Source organism: Chaetodon auriga, chromosome 3 (genome assembly GCF_051107435.1).
Source record: "Chaetodon auriga isolate fChaAug3 chromosome 3, fChaAug3.hap1, whole genome shotgun sequence".
Lineage (NCBI taxonomy): Eukaryota > Metazoa > Chordata > Actinopteri > Chaetodontiformes > Chaetodontidae > Chaetodon > Chaetodon auriga.
Genome location: NC_135076.1, coordinates 10447882 through 10470462, shown reverse-complemented (window position 1 = coordinate 10470462; position 22581 = coordinate 10447882). Strand labels below are relative to the sequence as shown.

General features: G+C 41.6%; 2 protein-coding genes across 2 annotated transcripts; one reads left to right on the top strand and one right to left on the bottom strand.

Moving 5' to 3' along the window:
• The first annotated feature begins 4952 nt into the window (after window positions 1-4952).
• cfap144 (cilia and flagella associated protein 144) lies at window positions 4953-8020 on the top strand. Its single transcript, XM_076721626.1, has 4 exons — window positions 4953-5168; window positions 5636-5695; window positions 5823-5926; window positions 6294-8020. The coding sequence occupies exons 1-4, from the start codon at window positions 5048-5050 to the stop codon at window positions 6387-6389; spliced, it is 381 nt and encodes a 126-aa protein (XP_076577741.1). The 5' UTR covers window positions 4953-5047; the 3' UTR covers window positions 6390-8020.
• Window positions 6433-9988, bottom strand: ebna1bp2 (EBNA1 binding protein 2). The gene is made up of 9 exons (XM_076721614.1): window positions 9782-9988; window positions 9447-9530; window positions 9037-9209; window positions 8740-8863; window positions 8263-8352; window positions 8033-8108; window positions 7720-7807; window positions 7437-7608; window positions 6433-7295 (listed from the first exon to the last, which is right to left on the bottom strand). The coding sequence occupies exons 1-9, from the start codon at window positions 9875-9877 to the stop codon at window positions 7248-7250; spliced, it is 951 nt and encodes a 316-aa protein (XP_076577729.1). The 5' UTR covers window positions 9878-9988; the 3' UTR covers window positions 6433-7247.
• Window positions 9989-22581: the final 12593 nt, after the last annotated feature.

Below are 22581 nucleotides of genomic sequence, written 5' to 3'. Positions count from 1 at the left end.
GTGAGCCCCAGACACCTTCAAGACTATCAAAACAAACTGGAAAGCACAAGTGTGTGTGTGTGTTCCTACAGGTACCAGTACATGTGGTCTGCTATCACCTGCTGTCTCCAGTGCAAGGTGAACAGATAGAAGAGTCACACAGCAGAGGTGTGTGTTCATGTGTGTGTGTGCCTCTGCGTGAAGGTGCCCCGCTTCTCTAAACACGAGTTGTTTAAAGGAGAGAGGAGAGTCAAAATCCTTAATCAGATAAGTAAACACTCATGGTCCCTCTACTGGAGTCCAAAAAAAAAAAAAAAAAAAAGTCTGATGAAAAGATAAATTATTATCGCAGTGCGTGAGGAGACAAAGGGCTGGGATGGGTGGGATTGTATCTGCTGTTAGATTAGTGTTCTGGTTGACTGGCAGCCACAGACAGAGCAGACGCGGGGGTCCACAGCCAAACCACAAAGCCACTTTCTCACGCCAGAGATCACAGTACAGCTTAGTGTGCCCCCAAACCGATTCTTCAAATCTTTATTGTCAGCTGAGAAACTGGAGACTTGAATAGAAGTTTTATTAGTGTGTGCAAAGCAACATTTAGCTTTTACAGGTTCAGATGGTACCATGATATCATTTGGACGATATAAGACGAGACTTTTCACATTTTTCAACCTTGACCCTCATCTTTCTTTAGCAGTTAAGAGTCGTTAAGCCTGTCTTCTCCAAATTATATTTGTACACTAATTTGTTTAACATGTGCTACACACAAGTAGTATGGAGGTGGTTGGTGTGCACACAAAGAGCAGGTCTCTGACTGCAGAGACCAGGGTTTGCATGTTGAGGCCTATATGGGTTTAAATTACCCCAACAACCTTTTTCCTTGCATGAAATCATTATTTATTAAGTATCTATGGGACATTTTATATCTTTATTAGAGAGTCAGCAGTAGAGAGATGATCGGAAATGATGAGAGAGAGGGATGGGGAATGATACGTATTCCTTGTTCAAATCACGCTTCATGTTGTATCTTAACCCACCAGGGTGCCCCTGACATAACTCATTACACTGATTATTAATTCAGTTACACTTTACATGCTAAGATGAATACAGTTAAGTCAAATGTCAGCACTTTCCTGCAGAAAAAGACAGAATTTTTGTCAAACTCCTGTTTCCAATGTCAAAAATGAACTTATATGTTTAGTATTCAAATGTGTTAGATGTGTATTTATTTTTAATATTATGCACACTGATAAGAAAATATTTACCACGGGCATGGAGAAAACAAGGGTTACCACTGGATTTATGAATATGTACCAAACACTGTGCTTATCTTCAGCTTGAATGTCACCACACTGCTCCATCACTTGCTTATCACTGGTTATACTGGTGCATTTTCACCAAAGGCAGCTCTTTAAAATTCCATTCCAGGCCACATTTGTGCAACACAAAATCAATTTACATTTTTATTAAGTGGTGCTTGATTGAAAATGGTCCAGCTTCCTTTGAATCTCAGTCACAGACGCTCTAAGCAAGGGTCAGCAGCGACCAGAATGAAAAAGAAAACTACAGAGGGATTTCACTCGGGTTAAAACACCTCGGCAAACATCTCCTCCTCTTACAAAAATATCATCTGCCGTCATTAGCCATCAAACAAATGTCAGAGTGGATTCAATGGAGTGCCATGAGAAAAATCTGCACCTCACATTTGTTTGCAGTGGTGGAGAAAATGGCTGAATAATACACGGCATAGTGTTTTAATTAGCAGGTAATGGGGGCAAATGGTAATTAAAACACAGTGTGGTTGGGAAAGGTCAGAGGCTGGTGCCGGGGCATGGGGTTAGCTTGAAAGACAGCAAGTGATCCGTGGGGGAAGTCTGAGAAAAGGCACTCACACTCTGGCTGCAAGTAAATCTCATTCTGAGTGGATTTCTAAAGTGATCTCTCTCCTATTTTTGGAATGTGGATGTGGATTATTTCTTCATATTAAAAAAGTTGGGTTTTCTTTCATGAAAGAAAGCTTTGATAGTGTGATCAAAGAGTCCAAACTTACCTCACTACAGTTTGCTTTGCTCTGCGGATGGATTTTCATCACGATAAAGCTCTTCAGATCTGCTGCTCTCTCATTTTCCTGAAAGATATTAGGAGGAAAGACAGCACACCAGTGGTAACTAATGGTCAAAGCTGATAAATAAGTCATCTAAATCCGATGTGTTTTGGTGTGAAACTCTGATCAGACCATATGTGATCTCAGTGAGTTCTCTGCAAAGGCCACATCGTGCAGTCAACACTCAAAAGTAGAAAAAGTCGGCGCCCCACCAAAGCAGTGAATGGTTTTGTGTTTAATTAAGAAATAATTTCAGACACATTTCAGCCTCACGCTTTCCTCAGAGCACGAGCAGTGTTTAATAGCAGGTCACTCAAGACAATTACCCAAATCCAGGTGCACGACACCCGAAGAAAGGAGTCTCACAGATAAAGAGTTTAAATATTTTTAATGAATAAAAAAGTAAAGGGGGAGAGAGAAACTAGGATAACGATAGGGGACAGAAATCCACGACGACCAAAACTTGACATGAACATCAGCATTCAAAGGCGCCAAACATGCTGTTTTGAAAGCCGTGTGTTTGAACATTTCTGCTGATGAGGTGGCACAACGAGGAAAATGGCATGCCATTAAATCACGTCCTCAAATCTTTACAGGATAATGCTCTTAACACACTTCACCACACACTAGTCAGCCATTAATAATTCTCCTCAGCCGCGTTAAAACCAAGCAAAATGCTTCCTTCCTGCGAACACTCAGGGGATGATGATGGAGATCGGCGCCCCGTCGTTAACCCACATTACTTGATGTACAAATGGCTCCTCGTTAACTATACATGCTCGAGCGGGAGAATGGGAAAGACTTAGCTGCAACCTTGTCATATTTGATCAGCTCTCGCAGCATGTGTGGTCTCTTCCCCTGCATGTGGGCGACACTGGAGTTTGAACAAACTCACAAACCGGCCTTTTGCTATTCCCAGCCCGAGGAGCTCAAAAGCTGCCTTGATGATAACTCAGTCCGACACTGTGACAGGAGCCGGGGAACAAAGCTTGACACCACAAGCCCTCCCATCCTCCCGTAATACATATTGCTCACTCTTCATCGCACACATACACAAACACCACAGGGGACTTGTCACCCACCCACACTGAAATCACTGAAATCTCCCCCTGCAGCCCCTCCAGTGTTTGAGTTATTACCTGTTTCCATTATATCTTTCACGCAGGGCCAATAAAGCTCGAATCAGGCTATGAGACGGCAACCAAGAGCTGAACATCTCAACCTTTATTAAGGTGTCTGTTACTGTGAGAAGAAGCATGCGCACAACAAAGACAGGAACGGGAGAGCGTACAAACCAAAATGATTACTTCCGAGAAGAGCAGATGGGATCTGAGGGAAGGAAGTCTGGAAGAAGAGGAGGGGGGGGGAACCAAATATAAGGGAAATGAAATGCGAGACAAGTGGATTGTCGTTGGAGCCTCGATGTCAGGGCAGCCACGGCAACCACCCAACCATATTTACAAGACGTGAAAGTGCTGTTATTTATGTGTGTGAGAGCAAAGGAAGTCAAGTGTGCTCCAGGACAATGTGAAGGAACGCCACTCGACTTGTTTTAAACACACTGTCACAAGGTCGCTGGTCATCTGTGTGCTTCTTCTTACTTCCTCAAAGTTTCTTCCTCGTTAGTGTGAAATGCCCACAGCTTCTAAACCAGCGCACACGTGCACCCGTGCAGGCTTGTGCACGTGCAGTGAAAGTGTGTCAGTGTGTGTTTGTGCAGAATTACAGCAGTCAGTGAGTGAACTGAGAAAAACGCTCAAACTGTCATCTGCCGCCTTAAGAGAACATATGCAAGCAAAAAAAACTAACATCACACTGTACTCCGGCTGGCTCCTCTTCCTCACAGTCTGGACACATTCATTCATTCTGCGCTCGTCCTACGTTTTGATGGCTTCGTTTGCTCCAGGCAGAGATTTTCAACATGGCACAAAACGGTAGTGATTTGAATGAAATACAGTGTATACTGGGATGAACAAATGGCTTCTGGAAGTTGGTGGGAAGCCTGAAAAGCCCTGAGAGACTACATATGCAAGATTTGTAGTTTTAAAAAAATCCTTGTCACACGGATCCTAAAGTGAAAAAATGAACTTAAATGTTGGAGAATTATTATTATTGCTGATGTCTGTCTGTAAACCAGAGCGAAGAAACAGATGGAATATTTAATGTGATGTAATGATTAAGTACATTTACTCAATACTGCACTGAAGTACAAATTTAAAATACTTGAATTCTAACTATTTCCAGTTCATGAAACCTTATATTTCTACTCCACTACAACTCAGAGGCAAATATTCCACTACATTCGTCCAGCAGCTTTAGATAACAATTCTTTCATATCCTTCATGTGTAGTGAAAACCACGTAAAATTTGAATGTGTCTGATAAACTGAAGGGTTAAGTGCTTTTTTTATGGGTTGAGAAAAATCTCCTACTTCTTAAGATAAATAAGCTGTTTTTCTGAGCTCCTGAAAACTCTTAGAGTTACATGGATCTCATACACCATCGTATGAGGATGATTTACATATGATGCATTGCTGTAGATTAAAGTATGCAAAGAATGCAGCAGTAATACTCATCTAAAAACATCCCATACGACATTTACTGCACAGTGAGTACTTTAGTACACATGCTGCTGATAACTGCACACCTCTTGAACGCAGGACTTTCACTTGTTTTGGAGTATCGTGTGTGGTACTGGAACTGAACATTTCCAGCTCTGGATACAGAGCAAAGGAACACTGTCGTGACCACGAAGCGCTCTTCTGCTCGCCCGGCATCACCAAACCTGAGCGCGCTGCTCCACCGCGCGCTCCAGTCCCGTTACTGCAGCGCGAGGCAGCGTTTACTGTTGCTAGGCAGCGAAATCACATACAAATTCCTACAAGTCACCGAGAGCCTCTTTGTTTTAGCAGCTCTCGGTGTCAACGCTGATTGATTTTTCCTTTTTCCTTTTTTATTTTTTAACATGGCAGGAAACAATAAAGTGGATTTGTTTCATCAGAACGCAATTCACGTTGAGACGATCCGGAAAGAGCAAAGACTGCAGAAACTCCACACGGAGTTCAGCATCAACCCATACAGGAAGTGTGAGTAAGCTAAAGTTAGCTTCGCCTGCCGACCTCTGTCTGTGCAGATGACGCTAAAATAAGAGTAACACCAGCTCTACAGGAGACTGTGTGTGCTCAGGTGTTTATTGATTTTCTTTGCAGGGATAGTGATATTATCTCTTACAAAAGCGTGAGCACTCAACATTTAAATCAATGTTTCATTTGAGTTTGTGCTGAAAATAAGGTTAGGTTTTAGGTTTTCACTGGAGCTGACATCATTTCTCTGGCAGGAAGTACACACAGAGCTAAGCGTTCAAGACACCACCTGTGATCCCAATGTGAACAGAAATATCAGCACTAAGACAGCTGGAGCAAAACATGACAGTGAACATTACAGAAAATGTATAGTTATACTAGTTATACCTTCTGGTGATACATGAAACTGTGCAGATTGTTGCATTGTAACTGCCTTTTCTCTAACAATGTGTGTGTCCACTTCTTCTTAGTACATGTCCTGCCAGACAAGCCAATGTCTAGAAAACCAGTAGAAGTGATTGCAGAAAACTGTAAGTTTACATCGATCCCACTGAAACTAAAGAAAACACTGGGTTCCTCGAAGCGGCTGGAGACAATGAATGTTTGAGCACATCTGTGTTGCTGATTATACACATTCAGTATGTCTCTCTTTTCCAGCGGACTTCATCAAGGCCTTCCACAAAGCCCGCCAGGAGCCCACCAAGAAATATAGCATGCCACAGACTGAGAGTCAGGAGATAGGATGGATTTCAACTCCACTGGTGAGGAAAGCATCGCACTGACAGGCATTATGAGCAGAGGCTGCTCTTTAGCTAGAGGACTGAACGTGACCATACCGAATCTTTCAGTCCAGAAAATGTTACAAAATGAAATTCAATTAATAAATGAGTCTTAACGATGTTGAGTTTACATGCATGGGCATTTCTGGAGATGGACAATGGAGTATTGATTGTGTTAAAGGAATTAGAGAATTCGTACAATCCCAGCTGTTACGATCCAACTGTAATTACAAAAACATAATCGACCCAGAGTTTTGACCCAAACCCAAAGAAACCACACAAGCGTCTTCGGTCTTATGTAATAGTCTTTAAATGCTAATGATAATTCTGTCCATTATGTTTTCTCCAGATCCCATCGAACCGCAACGACAAGAGACTCAATTTCTTCCGATTCAGCTCTGATGTCACCAAGCACAAAGAATCTGCCCTGCGTTCATCAAAATAGAACAAGACGGAAAGTAAGACAGAAGTAAATGAAAAACCTCCAAAAAGTGAGCACCTATGTTGCCTGCTTTTATTTGTTTATCATACAAACATACAGGTGTCGTTGCCAGAGGCTGCCCTTTTGCATTTCCATCTTGGCAAACTAAGAAAAAAACTTGCAGGGGAAACCTTTGCACAGGTCTATACAAGCACACTGGCCCATCACGCACTAATCATATTAATGAATGGTAAAGGGCAAAACTAACAGCTGTTCAATATTATAAAATGTCATGTCACATGGGAGAGAATCAATGTGTCAAGGAGCTTAGTTAGAAAAAATAAAACACTATACACCAAACAGGAACACACAGTGTATATCAGACAGAAGGAGGTTGGTGACCATATTAAGGTGTGATGACAGAAAGTGGTTTTAAAACCACCTCAAATAGGCACATAGAGACAATTATGTCCCACAGATCATAACAACTGGTGCATAACACCTAATAGAGAAAAAAGACATTTTTGTCAAATTATAATTCAGTCTTTTGTTTTGTTTTTTGGGAAAACTTTGTGGTTTGGGTAGCTCTAAGTAGTCCATCAGTGGGTTTACCGTTTCTGCAAAGACCTTTTCTTCACCGGTCCTTCAAACAGCGTCTTTAGAAATATGGCAGGACATCTCTCCGTGGCTTCAACCGGCCTCCACTTAAATCCAGAGACATTTTGCTGACGGCATATCGTACAAAAGGTGTAGAAGAAAAGCTCACGTCCTTCTAAATGTCTCATGCTGTATGTAGAGGAGAGACTGGGAACAGGTGTTGAAAATCCTGCCCAGAACCAACAAAGTCCGGCCTCTAGCCTCTGTCAGTTTTTTTTTTCTTTTTTACGAGCGAGCCTTCATCTTCTTGCGTACGGACTTGCCCGGGCGTTTCTGTAAAAACAAGCGGAGGGAAAAAATTAACTTCTCTACAGCACAGGAAACAGTGTTTTTCTAGTTACTTTACAGTTTCCTTTGACAAATTGTCAAAATGTATTAAATCAGTCAGCAGTGTTTTATGTGCATGTGACTCACATTTTGTTTTCCTCCTTTGCCTTTCTTGCCTCCTTTGCCGCCCTTTGCATGAGCCACTTTGGCACGGAAACTGGAAACATCGTTGTAGCTCTCCTTGGTGTTCCACTTCATTCCACTCTTCTTGCCTCCAAAGCCAAACCTCTGGTCCTTGTACTTCCTCTTGGCATTAGAGCTGTCAAAATAACAGGAACATTTTTACTTTTTGTGAAACTGCCACAAACGTAAAGAGTCATGCTTGATTATTTATGATTGCAGTGTGCTCATCTGAGATGTAACACCTTACCCCTTCTTGTTCAATGCTGTCTTGGAGCCCTGAGAAGAGTCTTTACCCATTTTGTCTCCTTCCAAGAAATCCAGTTTGTCAGTCATTCCTAGGAGTGGGGATGATCAGAGATCTTAAATCTCAGCTTGAGAACATTCTCACATGTTGATATTTTGGTTCACAGGAGGTAAAGCAATCTCCAGAGGTTCCCTTTTTTCCAGTGCACAATAAATGTCACAGTAATACCTGCACACACAGCTTTGTGTGTGTGCAGGGAAAGTTATTAGGTTTCACAAATATCAAAGAATGAATAAAGCCAGACAAACAAACTCACCTTTCTGGTATTTCTTTACAGCAGACATCATAGCCTTCTTCTCTTTCTGCCTCTTCTGCATCACTTCTATTTGGACCTGCACACGTTCAAAATTCACATTAATGCTTCCTATTACTCATTAATGTAACGTCGTTTCCATTCTAGTCCATATCTGCTACCCCTTTCCAATGAAAAACATACAGTAAAAGGAACTCAGTAATCGTACAGTACAGTAAAAAACAGACACCAACCTTTTTGCCAAACTTCCTTTGCTCGCGCAGTTTCTTGGCCTTCTCTGACTTCTCAAGTATCATCTGCTTTGAGATCAGCTTTTTCCTGATCTGGACAGTGGGTGAGAAAACATCTTTGTTGGTGCCAATATTTGGATTCAAGTCTCATGGGAAGAAGCAGAGCAGCTGTGCTGAGTTCCTAAAGCAATGCAGCTGGTCAAATTTCAACTGCCCACACGGATTGACATTAATTAAGGAAGACTCTTCCTTTCCTATCAGAAATGACAAAGGATTTGAAGCTGGATCTGGCAAATCTTTCACATTTTTATATGAAGAATGACTTCTAGACAATCAATTACTGAAATAGTTGCCAATTAATTTTCTGTCGATCGACTCATCTACTAATTGATGCAGCTCTAGAATTAAGAGCTTTGAATTTGTTGTTTTGCTGCATCATCATGGAGTACACAAGACCCTTGTAATAAAGAAACAACTCACCTTCTGCATGTGCTGGTCTGACTTGGCCATCTCTGCAAAGTAGTCGTCAGGCCTCTTGGTGGCTATGCTGTGCTTGTTTAGGAGGGGCAGTGCCTCTAGGACTGTAGCTTGAGCTTGACGATAGCTGTAAGTTAACAAACAGAACATGAAGGACCTGTAGATACGCTGTCTGTAGCAGTGAGAAGATGTTTTTAGAAAAGGGGGGACATTTCAATGGTCCTGCGGTGACTGTTTAATCAAAACAAGTTTAATAAAAATCAAATTTTCAATAAACTATGTCAGGTTATGGTCACTCACAAGTACATCTCCCTCTGGAAATCATCGTCCGCACTGACATCTCCTTTGGCCGCGTTTGGAACTTTCCCTTCAACTTTGGAAAGAACGTCTTCAGCCGGCAGGTTGGTCAGGTCCAACCTCTCCACCCAGGGGAGGTCTTTACGGAAGTCAGCTAGACACTGTTTCAAACCCTCCTGCATCACAACACACACCCAAGATAGTGTATGTCCATATGTTAACTAAATATTAATGTAACAATGTAACATTTGTTCCGTAATTACCTCTTACGTTTTCACGAGGGCATCACAAAACTCTGATTAGATCATACCATAAGTGTTTTCTGTCCTACATTTCCTACATGTCATAACTAAGCACACCAAAGCTGGACATGAATTCTGACATTCAAGGTTTGTTTTTCTGAGTCCACTCACCACATTGTTGACACACTTTTTGGGTTTATCCACCAGAACGTTCATCCCTGGTTTCAACAACCCCTTTGAAAAGGCTTCTTGAAGCTAAAGAAAACAGAAAGTATGTACTCATATATCTCGCTCTACATCCAAACACACTTACTGCCCATGTAGAGGCACATCCAGAACATGCAAAACTAAAGCAACAGTAAAATCAAAAGTAGCGTTGTGGCAATAGCACAACAATTTCCCAATAATTCTGTACGAACAAAAAGTACTTTTTTGAGTCCGACACAGTAGTTTTACAGTTGTTAGCTTTAGCTGGCTAACGTTAGCCATGATAACAGTTAACTCACCTCATTATCTGATAATTCGCTGTTTTCCTCCTCTGACTCCTCCGCGAACAGCGCCTCCTCCTCTACGGACTCCATAGTCCTGCTATCGATAATCATAAGATGAGAATATGTGATGTACGAGCCTTTAAACGTGAAGAAACCAGCTGTGAATGGATGTAGTCACTGTTCTTCACATGTATGGAGCGCTTCACGTGGGGAGGAAGTGACGACGTTGAATGTTCTAACAACACAGTCCGCCGGTGGAAAGAATGTGTAGGATTCAAAGGTTCCTACATGGGAGCAACAACGTTTTGAGGAACTTAACCATCCTATTAGTTGTTATTATATTGAAGCTCTTCTTTCACTCCTGGACATATCACAGTTATTGAAGGACTGCAAACTTGACATATCTCACTTAGAAAAAAGAGATTATATACCGAAATATATAACATAAATTAGTCAAAATAACTTCACTTCAGGTATGTAATGTCAAGAGATTCCTCCTGGAGGTGCTGTCGTGCGTCTGAGAGGATTGTAGCGATAGACTGACGTTCAGTAATATGTAATGTAATACAGACAGACAGACAGACAGATAGATAGATAGATAGATAGATAGATAGATAGGATTCTAATTTGCAAAGGAGCAGCCAAGACCTTGTCAGATTTGCCAAGAGCACTATACAGATCAAAGTCTGGGCAGAATCTACCTATAAATCTTTGTAAATGAAGCCTCGTGAGTTTTACTTGCCACCTCATCAGGAAAGAAACTATCGATATCCCTTTTCCAAAGCTCTCTCTGTGAGTCAATGTCTGTCACATTGACATAGCACGATTGAGAGAAATATCTGCAGTAGTGGCCCAGTGTCACTGTAGATTTGGCCTGTAGGAGAGATCAAGACAGGAGAGACAGATGACCTGCACTGCTTTCACTAATAGTCATTTCTGCACACATCTACCTTTGTTTCATAAGCGATTCTGCTGATCGAATGTTTACTTTTTTTCTAGCAGCAGAACGGCCCTCACTTGTGTGTCTAGTGTGTGTGTGTGGGATAGCTCTTTCTTTATTCCATACTGATCCTGTGAATGTCATTGACCATTGAGAAGTGGAGTCAAGGTATATATGCAAAGACCATCCACCCCAAATGTCCCAACAGTAAGAAGATCAGAGTTACTGTGTACAATCTGCAGCATCATCACCGTACACTGTTTCAAGAGGAAGGATGGGAATCACAATCATTCACTTTCATCTTGCATAAAGACAGTTTGTATTCATCATTTGTAGTCACGTAGCAGTCGTGTGTAGAGGACTTGCAGTTAGAGCCAGAGTGTGCACATGCTGAATGCTAATGGTGTGCTTTGGCCAGTGCCAATGAAAGTAACTTGATCTCATATGAAATGTCACTTGAAAGGGATTCATCTCAAGTGGTCAAGCCAGGATCTCAACTCTACCAAGGGCTGTATCAACCATTCAGAGTTGTCAGCCTTGATAGTGTACATCTATCCACTTGGCACATTAAACATCAATGATTGTGGCTAGCACAGTCAATATGTTCTGACATTTATTGTGAGAGTCACCATGTAATACAAGACAAAAAATGCACAGCAGTGTAAAACTGTATAAGAGGCCATTTAAAGGGAAAATCTAAAGCCAAATTTCAACAAGCTTTTTATCATTACAATGTGACTAGTATACACATATGAACAATGTTAAACTTCTCTCCATTTTACCTACAGAGCCCCTGCTCATTTTCAAACCAGAGCTGCTGATCATTGAAACAGTGGAAAGACTATCCAAGATGGTTTTGTTGAGTTTTATTTTGATTCTGTCGGGTTTGAATGAAGCGTGTTTGACATGAGTTAATAGGGTAGTTAAGCTTGTATTAGTTCAGTTAAAGAGAGAAACTTGAATTCAGAAGGTGTGTAGTTGTATTTTTCAGTTTAATAAGGTGAGAAGGTGTGAGTAAACAAAGCTAAGAGAGCTTGAGGAGTGCAGAATCAAAACAGTCATTCATGAGTCGCTTTTGGCCGGTGAACAAAGTGATCCAGATTACTGAAAAGAACCGGTCTTCTCATTGCAAATGTGGGTACTTCCTCGCCCCCCACAAACACACATACACACACACACACCTGCACAAATATATCAGTAACTGCTGGTTGTTGGGCTGACGGTGGCAAACTCTCAAACAGAAAATGATCTTTTCACCTCTCTTCAACATGAGAGACATTTGGTTTGGTATTACAACATGCAAATTTCATTGATCTTCGAGCTGAATGGGCTGGAGAAGTTCCTCTCACATTAATATCACGTAGACACAAGAGAGACAGAAGACTGGGGACTTCTGTGCTGGGTACCATTGTTCATTTGAGATGTCATCAGTCTTTTCTGTGGTTTATCCTCCTGGTCCTCAAAGCAGAAAGCTGACTGATCCCCTGAGAGTGACTTTCTCTCTATTCTAATGGAAATCAATATTTACGATTTGTACTTCACTACCCTTAATTCCTCCATTCTCTGCATGGTCAGATCCTCACTCTGAGACATCTTCAAAAGGAAATATACCGTAATTTCCATTTCTGTCATTATAATCGTCTGAGCCAGACAGTAATGCAGTCAATTGAATTCACATCTTGCTGTCACTCTTCATCTCAGAGCGACAGACGGCTTCCTGACAGCGGATTGAAAATAAGTTGGATTCACACTGTCAAGCTCCTCTCTTGGAGTTATTCCTGGCTGCTGGAGCTTGGGACAAAAAAAGAACACAGTCATGAATGTCTGGGCCTAAGTTGGATGAGCGGTTGAGCTCTTATGGCACTCAATCAGCCTGAGGATTTTTGCTGATGTGCAAGTACACAATAGTAACACAAATTAATGGGAATACTGTGTCAGGTCATCTTGTCCCTATCTTGAGTGGATGTTCGTTCCCTCTGCCGCCATCAAAACATCCCTGACATGACTACTGAAGAGTTTGCCCGTGCATATCACTCTGTCCCTCATTAGCCATATGCTGCTGTCATCAACGGGCCGCAAACAAAGCCATTAGGCATCCAATGTCCATCACCTCCGAGCACTGGGCTGAGTGAAAAGCTCACACCATGGCTGTCTGACGTCGCTTGTGGGAGTCATATGAATATTATGAGTGCTGGGCTTTATTTCACAATGGTATGATTGGCATGTTTTGGCACACTGCCAGGTTGTTGTGTAGGGGGACATCTGTACTGGCTGTTTTTTTCTTCTTTTTTTTCTATGCTTATCAAACCAACAAAATGAATATGTTTGTTAAGGTTGGAGGCAAAGCTACCTTAAAATCTCATTGGACATTGAGACTTAGAGGGGTTTCTGCTGATTTTTGCTCTTGAGGATTATGTATAATGGATTATGTAGTAAGTTATCTCTGGTGCTATTACCACAGAGTCAAGGAGAGGTAAAATGAGTATATTTAGTCAAATCAGCGTTCATGAATGGCCTTCCTGATGGTTTTTGGTGGTCTTCTCTGAGAGTGCTTAATGCTACTGCCATGGCAACTGACAGTAAGTGAACAATAGTGAAGATGAGCGGAAGAGACAAGAGGGGACAGTTAATGTTCATGTCACAGTCTCCTGCTCTCCTCTTTGAAATGAATCCACCTGGGCTCCATCAAGGACTCCTCCTCACGGCTCCACGTTTGGCTACTTCTGTTTTAGACCAAAACTAATGGGTGAAAGTGAAGCATCCGAGTACAGTATGAATATGCTAGTGATGTTGCAGTTTGATTAGTGTGAATTACCTTTGCTCCTTTGTAAATTTCATTTCTGCTGCTATCAGGGAACTCTCTGCAGTCAGTAGAGTCATTGAAAGAAATTGCTTTCTAGAAATAGCTTTATCTAATCTATTGTGACATTCTCCAACCTTCCATTAAAGCAGTGGACAAGTGTGATATGCGGTGAGGACATGCAAAGTACATCTGTGCAAAGATATTAACATATTGGAGGTTCAAACCCCGTTTCAAATAGTCCTTACAGCAACCACATTATCCCTGGCCAGGTGACAAAGTGCTTTATAATTCAGCCTATAGACCATCAGGTGCATACTGCCTAATCATTAAGTGCTTTGTGGAAACCTTGTCCACAGAGCCACCGAGTGTCAAAAGGAGAGCGAGTGGCCCCTACGTGGGCATGCAGCCCAATGTGTTCCTCCCTTCCTGCAAATTAAATGCAGCCTAGTGTTCAACTCATATCCGAGTCAGATGCTATGTCTCAACTTCCTTTGGCCCAGCCTCAGCCTGAGTCCCAGAAAGCAGCTGTGCAGCCAAGAGGCTGAATGAGAATGAATGATCAGGGTGAAGGGGAGACAAGAAGATAAGCGAGGTGTTTATTACCAAATCACAAGCAATTAGCTGTAGAAAGCCGCACTGTTTCGACTTAAAAATACTTAAAATACCAATACCAATCTCAGTGCCAGTCACATCCTACCACGCTGTAGGGAGGGAGGCAGGAGAGAAATGTCCATAGTCAAATACATAGACTCTGTGTAATTCTTATCATTGGAAAAAAGTAATTTATGCATTGAATTCAGTCAAATCACAAGAGACAGCATTTTTATTTATCAGAGGTTCTCCAGATGCTCTCCTTTTTGGCATTTCGAACATTCCCTGGCAAAGTTTGCACTTCATCAAAAATCTATTATTAGGCTACATTCAAATAGCAAAATCCTACTTATTAGCAACCAGCCTCCAAGATTTGTAAACAGGATTTTTTTTTGTGTGTGTGTGTGTGCTTTTTGCTGTGCTAAGCCACTATTCCTCTCCTCGCCTCTCTAGATGGAATATTATATCCACAGCATTTCACAGTGCCCTTGGTGGAAACAGTGTGGGGGGGCTCATGTTGTTCCTAATGAAACATCTGCATTTGAAAAGAGTGGCTGGAAAAATGAAAAAGCAAAAAATGTAATAGAAATGGGATTTTTTCCGACACTTCATTTATAAAGTGCATTAAAACAGCACTCAAGTTAAAACATAAGCAGAGCGGTGTTTGCTGTGAGCTATGGGGGTCTGCATTATATGCACATGGTGAGCTGCTCCTCTGAAGCTGGACGTGATAAGAGAGCCCTTCAATCAATAATGGAAATTCAACAAAAAGGCGACAGTTGTGCAAGCTGACCACAGCTAGTGAGTTGCAAACACGTCCACAGAAAAAGATCCACTTTTCTTGATAAGAAAACCGATGAAGATAGAAATTAAGGACCACTAGCATCCCCTAAAGGCTAAAATGTTTATTACACCCCACAATACAAACCATCATCATGATCATGCCACTGATGTTGATTATGGTCTTGCTGGAGCAAAATCAGTCCACAAATCAGTCTGTCCAGTCAAGCTCTTTGCTTTATTCACCCCTTCATAAAGAAACACATACTGTACGGATGGAAGATGTTACATTTAGCTGAATATTTTTAGCAGTATTTTTGAATCATTCAAAGCAGCTTGTATTCTGTAGCAATGCCATGTATATATTGTCTTAACCACATATCTGTTCTTCTAATGCTTTATATAAGCTGTAATATAACTATACAGCATGGGAAATAATAGGCTTCATAAGGCTGCATGATTTGCTTTCATGGGAGTATTTGACTCTCCAGCCAATCAGTGTGTTATTCCCCCATATGGCCAGGTGTTCTATTGCCCAACTGAGGCATTTAATGTATCAGCACTTCTCTGAGACTTTCTTTATTCGTTCCCCTCCCATCATATTCTGTATCCTTGTTTAAATGAAGTGAAAATTGCACACTTGCAGTGCAGTGTCCTGGTGCATCACTGGGATAGGACACACGCTGAATACAGTGCAAAATAACACCCCCCCTCTGTGTCCCAGCAGTGAGCTTCCTGCATATCTCTTGCCTTTTCTCATTGTCACTTCTGTTTTTCTCTGCCTTTTCTTTCCACAACCAAACATTCTTTTGTAAAGGGTACACAAGCCTCTATCAAATTCAGCTGGTTGGGAGTTTTAGTTTTTGAGGAGAATGGCCTGTTTTTCAGTTATGTGAACATGTATACTAAAACTATTCGTGATGATGTGATAATTCAACACTCTGCACTCTCAAGAAATAAGTCCACCAGGATGAGGGTCTCATTCAGAAGAAAACATTTTAATAAAATCTTCAAGGACAGATACAGGTTGTTTGATAGATACAGCACAGGACTTGGGTTTCCTTGTTGGATCAAAAAACTGTGGGAAAAGTTTAGGTTCTTCTTTTGCTGTTTTCAGGTAATCAAGTGCAAAATTTTTCTACATTTTCTTTAACTCATTGTGACTGAGTCATGTTCCTTGTATATGTACACATACTTGGCTAAGGAAGCTGATTGTTATATTTAACATGAAATAGTCATAAAAGCATGAAAGCTTATTTCTGGCCCTTGGAAAAGTAAAATATCCACAGCCTTCAACCGCATCTCATGACCTCAGCAAAACCCCATCAGCTTATACGACAGTGACACGTGGCTGAATGCTTTAAAAAAGCAAAATGATCATGATCTACCCTTTGAACGTGATAGTTCATCTTTACAATCAGTGTAATAATCCCATTACAGTGTAATAGAAATACCAGGATATTTCCTGTCAATGGACTTTGAACCTATAGTTATGAAGCTAAATATTAGCATAAGGCAATCAATCATCAAGCGCAAAGGAAATGATGTGTTAAGTGTGCACCACATGCCATTTGACCAACACACCAATCTTGCAGGACTGGGTGTACTCTTTTAGGACAAAGGTATTCCACGTGGGTAAAGAAGTGCAGGAAGTAGCTGCTGAACTGCAACAATGGAGGTCGTTCCTGTTGGAATTCAGCGGTGTGTGGAGCTTTTGGGATTTGATCTAAAGAGCTCTCCTGGTGGACTCTAATCAAACGTTTAGAGGCGCCTTCGCTCCCTGCTTTCCTCTCTGCTGGCTACCTCCTCTCCCTCTTACCAACATCTCTGCGTCCTTCCTCTATCCTGACACTGATTAGAAGCGAAGAGACAAATTAATCGGGGGAGCGCCAGGTTGCCAGCTTTCTCTGACGGAGGACATCCACAGAATTTTTAAGGGAAATGCGACGTCAACTTCCATCAATGCTAAAGGGGCAGGGTGTGTGTATGTGTGTGTGTCCAAGTATAGGCAGGAGCAGCGCAAGGCCCATGCATAATCACCTTATCATATCCCTGTGAATGGAATAGTGAATTGATCTGATTAGAGGCTGGATGAGAAGAGAAGGCGAGGGGAGAAGCCTGGCATGTAGAGCAGCTCCCTCTGAAAGAGGAGGAAAGAGAAGTGAAGGAAGGAAAGGGAGGAAGAGGAGCAGGACAACAGAGGAGGAGGAGGGAGAACAGGAAGATGAGGGAGAGGAAGGTAGAACAAGCTGAGCATAAGTAAGTGAGGATGACAGAGGACATGAGGAGAATAGAGGCTAAAAGAGGAGATGAGAAAGTGGATGAGGATTAAAACAGATATTGGGTGAATAAGAAAGGCAGGAAGGAGCAAGAAGCAGAAGAGGAGAGAGGACTTTTATCTGGCTGCTTTGTAATTTTACCCATTGGTCAGTAATGTCACTCTCCATATTTTCATCTGTTTTTCAAACTGCTTCAGCCAAACAGTAATCACCACCGCTAACTGTTGGAGCTGATAAGACAGCGGCGAAAACACAGTGGCGAACTCAGCCTGTCTGAGGGTCGAGGGCTTAACGGATAAAAAGGCACCACCCTGCATGTGGTGGGGCTCCAGTGTGCAGGAAGTTGTCATTTATTTATGGTGAAACAGTTCCTCTAACCTATATGGCACCCATTAGTGAACTACATTGCATCTTCTCCACTGGACAGCACCTGAGAGGCACTCTATCACATTTTCTTACACATTTGGCCACACAGAGAGCACTTCATATGTCATGTTTTATCCAGCAAAGGAGCATCTGAGAGGGGCACTGTTGCTGCATTTTCATCAGTGTCACCAAACAATCTCTCCTCATGTTCCATTTAGGTGCTGTCTGGAGTTACTGATTGGATCACATGATCTTAATCAGCAGGTGGAGTTTCCCTCCTTGCAGTGGAATTTTAGATGCCAGGGCTCATTGCCATGTAGGATCAAAAGTTGAGTTCAGAGTTAAAATTCAAAGTGGGATGAACTGAGGAAGATTATGTGATGCTTGATTTTATCAAAAAACTAAACGGACTTTGAGGTGAGATTGGTTTAACTACTACAGTCTCCGAGAACAAGAATGAAACTCAACTTTTAAATCAACTAAAAGAAACATTCATTTTGTGTGGGTTTTGGCGACCCCTGTGGACAAAAGCAGTATGAGTACCACCGCGCAGTGTCATCTTTGACCTTGATCTACATTTGTTTTGGAAGAGAGTGAAAGAAAGATACAACTGGTACTATTTTTCTTTTTTAAACACAGCTGTTTCCTGGATGCATAGAGATGAGGTAGCTATGTGTGGCTTTGTAAGATTAATAACTGTAACATGACGACGGTCAAACTACAAAAAACTTTGTTTTAATATCATTCATGCACTAAGGTTACATCAAAGTCAGATTCAGTTGAGAACAATAGTTATCAACATTCCCTTGTAACGTTATATTTGCACAATAATAAGCCAGCAGCAAGATAATAACTCAGTAGCAAGGCCAACGTAAAATGTTACGTTATACTTTATATTGTTTCAGGACTGAGGTTGACTCATGTTTTTGTTCATGCTCTATCACTGTCACTTTTCATTTTTCTTTTTTTTTATTCTTCGGTCAATTACTGTCTTTTTCTCTTTGTGATCCTGCCCCAGTGTCAACCATAACCACACAATATGAAGTGAAAAATAAGATTCTAAAGAAAAATCTCCTTAAACTGAACTGTTAGCATCTACAATTCTATGACAACAAAGATCGTGTGATATCCTTTCCATGTCATATGCACAGCACTTTGAATTGCACTGGTATTGAAAGATGCTACACAAAAAAATTGCCTTGCATTGCCTTGATACGATCATAAGCTCCAGAACAGCGACGAACGCGGAGTTTGAGATGAGTGCTGTTTGCAAGATGAAACATGACCTTTGAAAGTACATTAAGATGCAGTTCTTCCAACGGCTGCTGGACACTGGCTCAAGATCAGATTCACACTTGAAAGTCAATGTAAAGGCACATATGGAAATGTCTCTGGCTGTTTCACGTAGCCATGGTGACTGCAACTTGCTCGCTCAGCTCGAGCCAAGATCCGAGGTCCACCTTGAGGTCAGAGTTTGGATTTTCCAAACCCATTTTATCATCACAGACATTACGTCCATGTTTTTCTATACAGTCTACGGTTTCACACCCTTCATCTTTTTTCATCGTGCTCAAAAGCAGTGAAATAGGTGTTTCATTACTTAAATTCAGCACCTTGCCTCATTATGTTTCCCCCTTTCCTCCGTGATTATATCTCTGACAGCACACAGCTGCAGCCTGCAGTGTCATTGGAAAACGAGCGAGGGAGGGAAAAGAAGCAGCACCATTTTAACCCCCATAAGTCGGAAAAACACACATCATCGTGCATATTTATGTCAGCTTTTTGCATCATTCCATCAAAAGGAAATGCTCACAATGTCCTTCTCATTTTATACACATACACACACAATTCAGCCTGACATATTTAGTGTCTTTTGAAACGCTGGCATCTTCACTAGAATTTAAAATAAAGGTTTGTGAGTTTGAACAATGTTCGGGAGCTCGGCATGAGTTTGTAATGAGTGATCCATCCTCCACTGCTGTTTCCAAGGTCAACAGTGACCTTCATGTGATGTAAATACATGAACACGGCGAGACAGAGCTGTCTTAATTTACATCCCTGAAATGTTTCATCTCTGGACAGTTATTATTATTTAGAGCGAGGAAGCGCTGTGGTGTGGAGCAGGAACTTTGCTGAGACGCTTCAGATAGTTGTGTTACCATATGGCCAGTCTTCACGTCAACACAAACTCTTGTTTATCAGCTTAACATCTTAGCTTGTCCTATTTTCCCTCTGAAAACTCTGGATCCACCACAGACGGGTGTGTGCGCGCACACGTACAACACACATCACCCAGTCAGCAATTCTCTGGGAGGCACGGCAGTAGATCATAATTAGAGCCAATCAAAAAGAAGCGTACAGCCTGTTACTTCCTGCCAGCCAGCCAGTTAGTCCATCTGGCCATACTTAGGCCTTCTGTGCTCTGCTAACTCTCTCACAACAGCTAATAGATGGCTTTCATTCACTGGGAATAACTTGAATGCATGTCCTGGCAGCAAATTTAACACACACACAGGGACTTGACACCACACTCGAGCACAAATCGCTGTGTGTGTGGGGTTGTTTTTTCTTTATTGCTACCATTTCATTCCCATTCATTTGGCATTTCTACCATCTGTATGTATGTTATGTATGTGTGTGTGTGTGTGTGTGTGTGTGTGTGTGTGTGTGTGTGTGTGTGTGTGTGTGTGTGGGTTTGGGTGGGTGTGGATGTGTGTGAGAGGTGTTTATTGCAGATCAGAATGAAATGTATTTCTGATACTGTATGTGGACCTCTGACAGTGTGACTTATGGCTGCGGCCGACAACATATTTCCTCTCACACCTCTTTTCTCTGGTCTCTTCCTCCTTTCTCTGTATCTGTCCCTCCATTTGTCCCTCCCTCTCTCTTTCTTTGTTTTCCTCCTCTCTGCACCTTCTGTCTCTGTCTGTTGTCCTCTCCTTGCCCACTCTTCTCCATCCCATCTCTCCTCCCTTCAGTGTGTTCCTCCCCGCAAATAATTGCCTTCCACACTAAATCACTGTCCACTCATTTATCTCCCGTCTGCCTATTTTTCTGATTATCGCTCTGCAAATCTGGTTCCTCCATCCCTTCATGCCTCCCTACCTCTTGCTCCTGCTACTGTGTTACTGTATATCTGTATATGTTACTGTATACACAGTGTATATCTGACATATATCTGACAGTATATCATTGTGTTGGTCAGACCTGTGAGGGACTTAACACTTAGAATATTATATGCTTTTTAACTGTATGTTGGCATTTACAGTGCAAATTGTATCACAAATGCAGTACATGTAAATGTAGCTGTAAAACACAAATCCATGCTCATAATAATAATCCCTGTAAACCTGTAAATACCTCTCCCTACTTTAGCTTATCTTTTGGGCCACTTGCCTTCATTTTATAAACATTTTCTGTATCAGCCTAGAGTGTGTTTTTAATCTGTCTTTGTCAAAAGCAGAAAAAAAGGTGTCTTCTGTTTGTAAAGTAATTGTTGTAATCATTCTTGAACACTATTCAGGAACTCACACAGGCGCTTTCACTCAAGTTGATTTGACTTCTTCTCAGGATTGTGTGGGTGTGTACACACTGTGCTTGACTGACATCGTCTTCACCGTCCTGTTTGATTTGTTGCAGCAGGAGGGGCGGGAACATTAACACCTTGATTATCTAAACCTTGATCATTCTTAGTAGTTCATGAAGCTTAGAGACCTCAGCATCACTCCTCCCAACTTCAGCCTCAGCAGAGGTTTAATGAGGCAGGGTAAATGAAAACACCTGTGTGGATGTCCAGGCCCTTTAAAATGACCAGGTGCTATCACTTCACTCCCATAGTAGTGGCTTTGCCAGTGTGGACAGAAAACCTAATGCAATATTTCTGCTTTTCAGGCATTTTTTTTTAAAATGTTTCAGCCAATTATAGCAACACTGTGGTCATTAAGGTCTACATTTACTCAGCGGCATTTAAGGCTGTCTATCACTCTACCAACTTTTAAAAAAAAAAAAAAAAAAAAGGGCAGTAAATAAGCTCTCTAGTGACCCATTGTTGCTTGATTTGACCAATAATGTGTGGGTTTGCCTCTTTTCCTGTCTGCTGACAGACACACAAAGTTTAACAAAGTTATGAGAGTCCCTTTGGAAGTTATCCCTTTTTGTAAAGAGTGTATACCATTTTCTGCCAAACGAGCAGACAGAATGATGTAATATAACACAAAGTCTGTCCCGTTCTCTGAATAAATCTGTGTATGTTTGTGCCTACAGGAAACGGATTGTGTATGGAACGCGCACACAGAACGCACAGCTACAGAATGTGCCAGAAATGGAGAAACCACATAATTAACAAAAACAAATGCAGACAATACTTGAAGCACTTTGTTTTTAGATTTTAGAGGAGGGCATCATTTGCATGATGTGATGAGCATTTTTCCCGCTGGGCTTGAAAGCTCAGATGTGAGGATGAAAGTGTAAATGAACATTAATGTAATGGTAGAAAAATCCATATCTGTAATTATCAGTCCCAGGTAAATGCCAGGCTGCAGTGCCAGCTGTGGTGCTAATGAAGATCTCTTACCATGGACAATATGAGCTTACATCAACACTCCCTAAAGCCCAAAATAGCTTTGCTTTAAGCAAATGACGCAGGTGTCGAAAATAGTGGAAGAAAAGGTTTTTTATCTTATTCAGATGAAAATAATGGTGAAATTATCCCATTTTCACTCCACAAGTCTTGACTGAACACTTTGAGAGCCTCTGCCTTACTTTGCCTTGAAACAACAAAAGCTTTTGTTCGGCCATTTGTATCTGAATCATACCGACATGAGCTTTGTCCATTCCTCAGCTTAGCAGTCTGAAAAAGGACATTGAGGATCGAAAGCTGGACACTGACAAGATGAAGGCTGAGCAGCAAAATATCAGACAGTCTCTGGAGAGAAGCATCCAGACTCTGATGAAAAAGGTCCCTGAGGCAGTTGAGACCTTTTATGACAGTGCGAGTAAAGTTTCAGAATTCTTTACAATTACGTGAACACCTGCAGAAATTCCTCCTGAAGCATTG

Excerpts from the sequence above, each read along its gene's own strand:
- cfap144 (XM_076721626.1), top strand. The coding sequence starts at position 5,048 with ATGGCAGGAAACAATAAAGTGGATTTGTTTCATCAGAACGCAATTCAC. Across the intron at positions 5,169-5,635 it reads CATCAACCCATACAGGAAGT|TACATGTCCTGCCAGACAAG; the intron begins GTGAGTAAGCTA and ends ACTTCTTCTTAG. Across the intron at positions 5,696-5,822 it reads AGAAGTGATTGCAGAAAACT|CGGACTTCATCAAGGCCTTC; the intron begins GTAAGTTTACAT and ends TCTCTTTTCCAG.
- ebna1bp2 (XM_076721614.1), bottom strand. The coding sequence starts at position 9,877 with ATGATTATCGATAGCAGGACTATGGAGTCCGTAGAGGAGGAGGCGCTG. Across the intron at positions 9,210-9,446 it reads AAAAGTGTGTCAACAATGTG|GAGGGTTTGAAACAGTGTCT; the intron begins GTGAGTGGACTC and ends GTTGTGATGCAG. Across the intron at positions 7,808-8,032 it reads TGTAAAGAAATACCAGAAAG|GAATGACTGACAAACTGGAT; the intron begins GTGAGTTTGTTT and ends CCCCACTCCTAG.